General features: G+C 46.0%; 1 protein-coding gene across 1 annotated transcript in view; it reads left to right on the forward strand.

Moving 5' to 3' along the window:
• Nucleotides 1-7,570, forward strand: part of pex7 (peroxisomal biogenesis factor 7) — a 100,587-nt gene extending 93,017 nt beyond the window's left edge. The window contains 1 exon segment of the mRNA XM_083642668.1: nt 6,674-7,570. Coding sequence (XP_083498794.1) covers nt 6,674-6,757 — 84 coding nt within the window. The 3' untranslated portion in view covers nt 6,758-7,570.
• The last annotated feature ends 2,521 nt before the right edge of the window (nt 7,571-10,091 follow it).

Genomic DNA, 10,091 nt, shown 5'->3' on the forward strand with positions numbered 1-10,091 from the left:
ATTCGTCTTATTTGTGCCACCCGGAGCTAATTGGCGTCTGCTCGTGTGTTTGAATTGTCTTTGTATGTAATCTCGCTGCATGAATTTGCAGAATGGCGTCTGGTGTAAATGGCACCACTCTGCACAGTCCTGCTGTGTCAGCCTTTCAGCCAAACAGGTTGAAGTCCACTGATGGATTAGAGCACTCCTGCTGCTGATGGCTGCTTTCACCTGGCTGCTGGGGGAGTGTCCCGGAGCCGTCACTCACTCAGGGGGTTCCGGGGGGTTTTCCCACACTGTTGCCATGACGATTCAACACGTTGGGAGAATCCTTCCACACTGTACAAACGCTGTGTGCCTTTTTCTCATAGGTCGAGGCCACGTCTCGTCATAGACGCTGGTTTAGCTGCCTCAGCCTGGCTGGGGGCGTGGTCAGGGTGGGGTAAAAAAAAAAAACGTTCTATCCATTCAGCAAAGTTAGAATTTAGCTGATAGCCCAGCCCAGGCAGACACAATCGGGGATTTAACCACCGCAGTAAACGCACATCTGAGCAGACGTCTTGTGTTCTGCTCTAGAACCCCCGAACCTGTAGTTTAGAGCCGCAGCACCGTCTTTTGGTGAGTCAGCCCATTGAGATATATGGGCGGTTTTACCCCACTCGCGCGCCAGACGTTTAACATTTTGTGGGCGTTCCCATACATGCGGACTGTCTCTATGAGGACATATCTGCCACAGGCTTATTAGTGTTTTTGTTTTTATTATTATTAGGGGTCCAAGCACGAAGTGCGTGGATCCCTATTATTATTATTATTATTATTATTATTATTATTGGAATGGAAAATACTGAGGAGGCAGAGAGCTTCTTTGAACATAAATTCTGTCTGTCTGTCTCTCTCTCTGTCTCTCTCCCTCTGTCTCTCTCTCTGTCTCTCTCCCTCTGTCTCTGTCTCTCTCCCTCTGTCTCTCTCTCTCTGTCTCTCTCTGTCTCTCTCCCTCTCTCCGTGCTTTGCTGCAGTCTTGGCCAGTGTGTGTGCGTTTCCATTATGCCCACAAGTTAATGAAGGAGGGGCATTCCTCTCCTCAGTGGATGAGTCACCGGCCGGTGCATCCAGAAGCACAAAGAGGCAGCGGGTCAGGAGGGAGGGGGCGGGTCAGGAGGGAGGGGGCGTGTCAGGAGGGAGGGGGCATGTCAGGAGGGAGGGGGCGTGTCTCTGAAGCCACCATGTCAAGTGAGAATGAATGAATGGGTTAATCATCGTCTCCGTGCAGCGTCTCCGGGCTGCATGTCGTCTACAACGGCAGTGGCGCGTCATCAACGCACGTCATCAGCGCACATGAGCTCTGTGTGGGGCCACCCTGGTTCCACTTGACATGTTTTTTGAGCTGCGTATTGAGAAGCAGGAAACACAGACACTCAGGAAACACAAGCAGGAAGTGAAATGCATTATTCATATGGACGAGGGGTGACTATGAAACGTGGCCGAGCTGCTTCCGGTGTACGGTCGTATTGGTTGTTTTGTTGGGCCTGTCTGATTCTCAAGTGAACGAGCAATATAGGTGGCATTTCTAGGTAAGAAGTTGTAATTAGGCTGTCTGAAACCAGTTTGATACATAAGTTCACTGAATTTGCAACCTTTCTAGGTACCTGGTTATGGATAATTTTCGAGGAACCATAGCATGCACACTTTGGTGGGTTAGGGTATCCCATCATACCTTGGGCCCCTTCCAAAACGACGAAGAAGAACGGAGCGAGCCCCTAATGGCGACGCCCACAAAGCCGACCGCATCAGAAAAAAGTGAAACAACGTTGGCTAAATAACAAATATCTGTCACTTTCTTTTCATTTTTGTTCTAGAATAGTCAATAATGTCAGCCTAATGTCAACCTTTAAACTAACGTTTAAACGTTAGAGAACTCGCTCCGCCCGCCCCAAAGCAGGACTACACAGCCAGGATGAGAGCAGCATTGCAAACCTTCAAGTCTAAGTGCAGTTAGTTTTAACTGTGCTTTATTAAATGATAAGCTGGCATTACTTCCCATTTCATTTGTAGGGTTTGTAACATTTTCGTTAGCTGGGTTTTACGCTTTTAATTTGAAGGCGGAAAGGGGAAATGGTCTTGATCGTAGATTGATTTGACACTGGTCTGTCAATTCTATCAGGTCATATGTACCATTTCCCTTTTTCGCCTTCAAATTAAAAGTGTTCACGTTAGCCTGTGAATCCTCGACCTTTCTGGATTATAAAAGTAGTATAACGTTAGAGAAAACAGCCCCCAGCCATGCCGTTTTATACAAATGTATTGCCAAATGCTTTGGGATTCAACTTGATCAATCTTGGTCAGAAAATATCTTGTATATTAAATGGAAACAGCAGCAGTGTGACCTGTCGCGTGCAATGCTACCTTCAAGCATGAGGACGTCTGAAACGAGTTATTTTTCATCCACCTATATTAAAATTATTTACCTAATTAATCAAGTATCTAGTTAGGTAGCTAGGTGATAGGAGCTCACTTGAGTTACAGACAGACCCGTTGTCTCTCCCAGAGGCTCTTGGGCTCCAGTAAGAACTCCCTGATTGGTGGAGCTGACTATAGGCTAGAGTTCCATGACTTCTGATTGGTGGAGCTGACTATAGGCTAGAGTTCCATGACTTCTGATTGGTGGAGCTGACTATAGGCTAGAGTTCCATGTCTTCTGATTGGAGGAACTGACTATAGGCTAGAGTTCCATGACTTCTGATTGGAGGAACTGACTATAGGCTAGTGTTACATGACTTCTGTTTGGTGGTGGTCGGTCATCCGGTTACAGCCCACCTCTCTAACCAGGAGCCGAGTGCACCAGCACCTACCTAAGAAAGTAGGTCTTAACTCTTACGTCGGTCTTAGCTACACCCGACGTTGTGATTTGAATTTACACCGAGTGCACCAAGCCTGACTTACCATGGTCGTAGCTGCGCCCGGTCTTTAGGCTGCGGACGTGCACCTTCACGTGAATACGTGCTTGTTGCCAAGCAACACACTTCTCTCAGATGAGCTGGAGACAGCTGACAGACAGCTCCAACTCAGCTCAAACTTATAGAGTTGTATTCAAAGCATAGAAACGTTCTCACAGCTCAATTTAACAGTGCCAACACAAACAAACAAGATGCATGGCATTTGATCACAAGTGCAATCAGTACTGAATGCGATGATGGACTGCGGGCAGTTGACGAAGTCAGGAAGAAATGGGAAGATCTTCCGACGCATCAGCTTTTAAAAACCCACCGACAAGCGGAGGTCCTGCGCCCAAAACGTCCATTTACACCACATATCGATCGATATTTTTGGAGAAGATTCCCCCACATCACAGGACTGAATGACACTGACGGCACAGAGCTGTCAGTCCCGACATTGCACATCAAGATGAGACAGCTGTCAGTGAGTACGCCTTAGGTGTAACTTTTACGCCTGCTCCATACCAGACGTAAAAGTTACACCCAGGCGCAGCGCATACAGGGGTTAAGACTGCATGGTGCACTAGTCATAAAATTAGGTTAGTCGTAACTTTGAGTTCTACGTCGGACGTAGCGTTACGCCGGGATTCCACTGAGTGCATTTGCATTGCGTTGCGGCTGTGCTCCGGTTTTGCTCCGTGCTCCGGCAACACTCACCGGCTGGGTGCAGAGCACGTCACGGCTCCGCTCCGCCAGACAGCTGGAGTGACGAAACCGACAAGTTCTCGCGGTGAAATCGCGCGCATTCGCGCGAGACAATTTGTATGTGGGATAAATACAACAACAAACAGGCAGAAGATCATTGTTCCCAACTGGAGAAGCAGAGGAGGGGTGGACTTGCTTGGTGTTGTCCTTGTAAAAAGGATGTGTCGTGTCATATATTATTTTGTGGTTTTCCACTTCAATCATGAACTTTTCCTCATCCATGTTTGTCCTCTGGCTTGATCTTGAATGCTGTAAGCACCTCTGACCTGTTGACTCCAGGCCTGGCTCCGCCCAACTTGCTGCGGCTTTGCTCCGACATCCGTGAAAAATAGAAGCCTTGCGGATCTGCTTCGGAGAGCTCCGGATCGTCGGAGCTGGGACGGAGTAGACACGCAACGCAGCGGAGTAGGTGGGAGTTGACACATTGATTAGAGTGGAAACGTATCGGCTCCGAAGCCGTACCGTAGCGCAGACGGACCGAACCCGGACTCAGTGGAATTTGGGCGTTACACCTAGGCGTACGCCCAGCTGGTGCACTCGGCTCCAGATGCCTACAGCCTCCCCTGTTCTCCACTTTGCAGTTTACTAAAACACAAAGTGTTCCTTTGGAATCCCAACTCCTGTGACTACACATGAATAATACATGACATACAATACATTCCCATTGTTTTCCTCAGAGGAGTGACACAGTATTTTACCTCGAACCCTGCCAGTGAAGGCCAAACAATAGACCCTTTTCATGGGGGCCATTTTGTGTCAAAAAGGCAGGGTAAACACAGGTGCAAGCAAAACACTAATGAGGGTTTCCAACTTCCATTTGCCATACTCTGGTCTGCGGCCTGGAGAGACAGGTCCTCCTTGACCTGTCTGCTGCCTTCGATACAGTCAACCACCAAATCCTTCTTTCCACTCTGTCTGACCTCGGCATTTCAGGCTCTGCACTCTCCTGGTTTGCTTCCTACCTCTCGAATCGCTCATACCAGGTCTCATGGAGAGGGTCCCTCTCCAGATCCTGTCCTCTTACCACCGGTGTCCCCCAGGGCTCAGTCCTGGGCCCCTTACTTTTCCTTCTCTATATCAGATCTCTTGCCTATGTGATCTCTTCTCATGGCTTTTCTTATCACTGCTATGCTGATGACACCCAGCTTTTCCTTTCCTTCCCCCCCTCTGACACTCAAATCGAGGCTCGCATCTCTCCATGCCTCAAAGACATTGGCGACTGGATGTCTGCCCACCACCTCAGGCTCAACCTTGGTAAGACCGAGCTACTCTTCCTCCCAGGAAAAGACTGCCCTCTTACAGATCTCTCCATCTCAATTGACAACACCACTGTACTTCCCTCCCAAACAGCCAAGAACCTTGGGGTGATCCTTGACAACCAGCTGTCTTGCTCTGCCAACATAGCTGCTACAGCGCGCTCCTGTAGGTTCTCTCTCTACAACATCCGCAAAATCCGTCCCTTTCTCACAAGAGAAGCGACTCAACTCCTGGTCCAGTCTCTTGTCTCCTCCCGCCTGGACTACTGCAACGTGCTTCTGGCCGGCTTACCTGCCACCGACATCCGACCGCTTCAGCTCATTCAGAACGCTGCAGCCCGTCTGATATTCAACCAACCCAAATTCTCTCACGTCACTCCCCTCTTCCAGGAGCTCCACTGGCTTCCCATCTTGGCCCGCATCAAATTCAAGACACTGGTACTGGCCTACAGGGCAGTACACCAGTCAGCTCCCCGGTACCTGCAATCCATGGTCAGGTTCCAAACCTCTCACCGCTCCCTTCGCTCCTCCACCAGTGCAGGTCGCCTCGCCCCTCCTTCGCTACGGGGGCTCAAAAGTCGCTCATCCCGATCTCGACTCTTCTCGTCCCTGGCACCTCAATGGTGGAACGAGCTTCCACCTTCGGTCAGGACTGCTGAATCACTGCCGATCTTTCGGAAAAGACTAAAGACACACCTTTTCAGGCTCCATCTGGGCCCTCCTTGATCTAACTTCGTCTCTCTCTTTCCTTATATAAAAAAAAAAAAAAAAAAAACCTAACCAACCTTGTACCACTAACCTAAACTTGTACCACTGTTCCTTCAGAAGTTGTAGTTGTCACAGACTGTGCTCCATAGTTGATTGTTCTATTGCTGACAAAAAATGTGTTATTGTAAGTCGTTTTGGATAAAAGCGTCTGCCAAATGACGTAATGTAATGTAATGTAATGTAGATGATAGCCACGTCCCATCAGAGCCATGTCATTCAGCTGATAGCCACATCCTGACTGAGGATCGCTAATACAAACACACAGAGAGGAGACAGAGCTGCACGGTCCAAACCACTAAACACACAGAGAGGAGACAGAGCTGCACGGTCCAAACCACTAAACACACAGAGAGGAGACAGAGCTGCACGGTCCAAACCACTAGATCTCCATTTGGGGGGAATTGTGCATTCTGCCTATAATTCAATCAAAAGGGGATGAATGAAGATGGGTGCATCCTCTCAAATCTGGCTGTTTTGCAAGTCAAGGTTTTTAGACGCCAGTCTGCAGTCGTTTCAAGATGATTTAACAGTGAGCTTTACTTTCATGCCAACAATGACAGTATTTTGTCTGTCACAGTTTTGAAAAGGTGAATATGAGATTTTGTATTGGAACTCGTCTGATTTAAATGAGGGAGGGGGGAGGGGAGAAAGAAAGAAAGAAAGAAGCTGCCACCCCTGCGTGTTTCTTCTCAACAGGGATGCCAGCACCTTTCAGGTTAGAGAAGCTTGTGGCCGCAGAGTTGCAGGTTTGAATCAGAGTCAAGCTATACGCTCCCCCATACTGTCAATCTAGTACTACTACTGTGCTGTTGATGTGCCACTGAGCAAGGCACTCAACCCCCCCAAGTCCTTATATCTACAGCATGTGTAAAAAGTGTGTGTGTGTGTGTGTGTGTGTGTGTGTGTGTGTGTGTGTGTGTGTGTGTGTGTGTGTGTGTGTGTGTGTGTGTGTGTGTGTGTGTGTGTTGGCAGGTAGTGGACTGCTCCTGGGACGAGACGGTGAAGATCTACACACCTGCCTGTCTGTCTGCTGGAACACACAGTGCTGCACCGTAGTGTACAGTACACACACACACACACACACACCACCACCACCACCATCATCATCAATATTGATAATGGACTCTCAAGATTATCAGTCACATATTATTTTTGCTCATATTTCCATATTGAAAGGATTCATAATTTTGTATTTTTATAAGGAGGACTCTTTTAAGGAGACTTTTCCTTTCTGTTTCTTTGTGTTTGTGTGAGGGAATCAACTGAGCTGATGTTCTGATGCGCATGAATATAAAACAGCAAATTAATGAAAGTATGCTTTCCTTTCAAGAGAAGAAAGGAGGATTTTGATGTATCACAGTCCCCATAATAAGTACTTAATAAACCATCATAAATACAGAAAATAAGATCTGCAAATGTCCTTTGTATGGTTGCAAGTTCAGTTGAGTCTAATGTATCCTGTTCACTGATGTGTGTGTGTGTGTGTCTGTGTGTGTGTGTGTGTGTGTGTGTGTGTGTGTGTGTGTGTGCGTGCGTGTGTGTGTGTATGTGCCCGTGTGTGTGTGTGTGTGTGTGTGTGTGTGTGTGTGTGTGTGTATGCGTGTGTGTGTATGTGCCCGTGTGTGTGTGTATGTGGGTGTGTGTGTGTGTGTGTGCCTGTGCCTGTGCATGTCCATGTCATTGTCCTGCTTTCTTTGATCTTACTGATAGTCAGTGAGAACAGAGAGAAAATGTCATGTGTGACTGATACAACTTCACGGCTTACATGTCACCATTGTAGTTGTAGTTGGTGATAATCGTGACGACGACGATGATGATGATGATGATATTGAATGTGTCATGCCTTGAATAAAGATGATGATGATAATGGTAAAAATCTTATATATTCATTTTCTTTTATCAGCTTATCATTTCATTACAAAATCACAGGTGATTCTATCCTCAAAAGCACTTTGTATGTATTTTCCCCCAGTAAAGGATGTAAAATGAATCTAATAAAAACAGACAGGGAATGATCTAATCCCAAAACATTATACATATTTTTATTTTGTTTTGTTTTATTGATTTATTCTGGTGTGGGGGCGGCGGTATAACTGTTCTCTAAACAGAGGTCTTAAGCATGACTCTCAACATAAGAGTAGGTGCCATTTTGGAATGGAATCACTAAAATAAATGTATGCCTTGACAATCTGTCTTTTCCTTTAATTTCATCCTCTGACACTTGAAAGAAAGTAATTAAATCCACCCAGGAGGTTGTTTTCCATAATTTATCTGCCAACAGGATAGCTCCAAACCTTGAAATCAATCAAATTGATCTTTTCTAAGCGATCTGTGTCTGGGATTTCTGCCATTAGATGATTATAATTTTTTATTATGAAATCAATGGCTATAGATACTTGATTCCAAGTCCCAAGGGTATGTTAGCAGGGTTAAAAAAAGGCAATACAATTTAAAATGTAAGTGTTAGGAATGATGTGTTTAGGTGTAACAACAAGAGAGGGAATTGTTGAGCATTGGCGCCCTATTTCTCATTTGTCTTCTCTGCCTCTGAGCAGATCACCCAGCAGACATGGCTTCTCAGGGTGAGGGGTTAGGACACTCTTCTTCTGGGTTTTAAATACCAACTGCAAAGACAGGTGAAATTGATACATTTTGGTTTAGTAAAATCATGGGACTGATCCATGTCAATAATCTCCTGCATACCATTGTGTATATGTGTATGTGTGTGTGTGTCAGAGAGAATGGAAGAGAGAGACAGAGTTAATGTGCAAAGACCATAGACCTAAACATATGGCTATTTTGTGAAAAGTTCAACATTAAATTGTGAATTGTGTGTGTGTGTGTGTGTGTGTGTGTGTGTGTGTGTGTGTGTGTGTGTGTGTGTGTGTGTGTGTGTGTGTGTCTTTAATGAAGGGTTACTTTGCTGCTGTTCGATAATAAAGTATGCCATTTGGAACAAACTGTGTATTTAGCCTAGATCTCCCCTTCTGTTGTCGCGGGAGACAGACAGCACTGCAGCAGGATCAGCACCTTGGACAGCGCTGTGGTGCTCAGTCCTGAGACCTAACACTACAGTATAATGCATTCAATTGGTGGTTTGCGGGTCGGTTTCGGGTGCTTGATTAATGCATATTTTGGCGGCTCGTGTCGTGTCGATTGGCTCTCATAGCGGGTCTTCAAAAAAATCCAATGAATGGGGAGCATAAGTGGGGGGGACGGAATTTGTTCCATAATGTAATGAAAATCTGTGTCGATCGGCATTGCATTTGTCAAATTAAAATTTCTGGGAGGAGTATTCCTTCATTTCATTAAAAAAAAAAATCCTGCTGAAACACCAATCCCAAACCAGGTTCTAACTTTAATCCCGCCTACAAAGGCTCTGATTGGCTTGAGCATTTCTTCAAACGAGAACAAACCTTTTTACAAGGGACACAGAATCGATTGACAAAGTCGGAAAAGTGGGCGTGATGCGATTCAAGGGTAATTAAACATTAAAAAATTCAAACAATTATCTCTCGCTGCCAGTTGGGGCCGCCAAAGTGTAAGGTTGCCTACACCGGAGATTTTAATGACATCTGTAAACCATCATTCAGCTGTCTCTGTGCTGTCAACTATAGTGTTTTCTTATTTCTCTCCTTGAACAATGCATTCATTTGAAAAGTATTTATATGAGTTATTATTATATGACTGTTTGAAGTGAAATTACGCTGGACTTAATCGCTTTTACCTCCAGTTTGTGGAATAATGGATGTGTGCTTTGGGGGTTTTTCCTCCGGAGAGCAGCCCGGGTCTAAATCCTCGGGCCTAATCTCTGTCGGAAGCCGCCTTTTCTTCTACTGTCTTGGTGTGTTAATTGGAAGCTAATGGTCTGTGGTTGATAAGGGCGGGTCTTCCTCCCTCGCGGCCTGGAAACTGATTTTCTGATGAAATATTTCAATTAAAATATTGTTCAAGTCATTTCCATGCCTGTTATGAATGATGGTAATGTCTCCATGCCGGACTGCTTAGAGAAACACAGAAGAGGGGAGAATGAACAAGAGAGCTAGAAAAACAGGCAGAGAGAGAGAGACCTACAAACCAAGTGGAAAGAGAGAGAAGAAAGAAAAAACAGAAAACTTTGAAGAGTATCATGCGATGGGTCCACACTTAAAACCAATGTGGACCAGGGGCGTAAACTTTAAAGGGGGGAGGGGGGAGGGGCTTAATTTTCAAGTCAACTACACACCTGTGGAATTTTGTGACTGCATCTTGCACAGTTTTGACGCTACTGTGTCAACAATCTGTCCATGGACAGACAGACAGACAGGCAGACAGACAGACAGGTAGGCAGACAGACAGACAGGTAGGCAGACAGACAGACAGACAGACAGACAGACAGGCAGACAGACAG

The sequence above is a fragment of the Poromitra crassiceps genome, assembly GCF_964638095.1.
Source record: "Poromitra crassiceps genome assembly, chromosome: 9".
NCBI classification, from domain to species: domain Eukaryota; kingdom Metazoa; phylum Chordata; class Actinopteri; order Beryciformes; family Melamphaidae; genus Poromitra; species Poromitra crassiceps.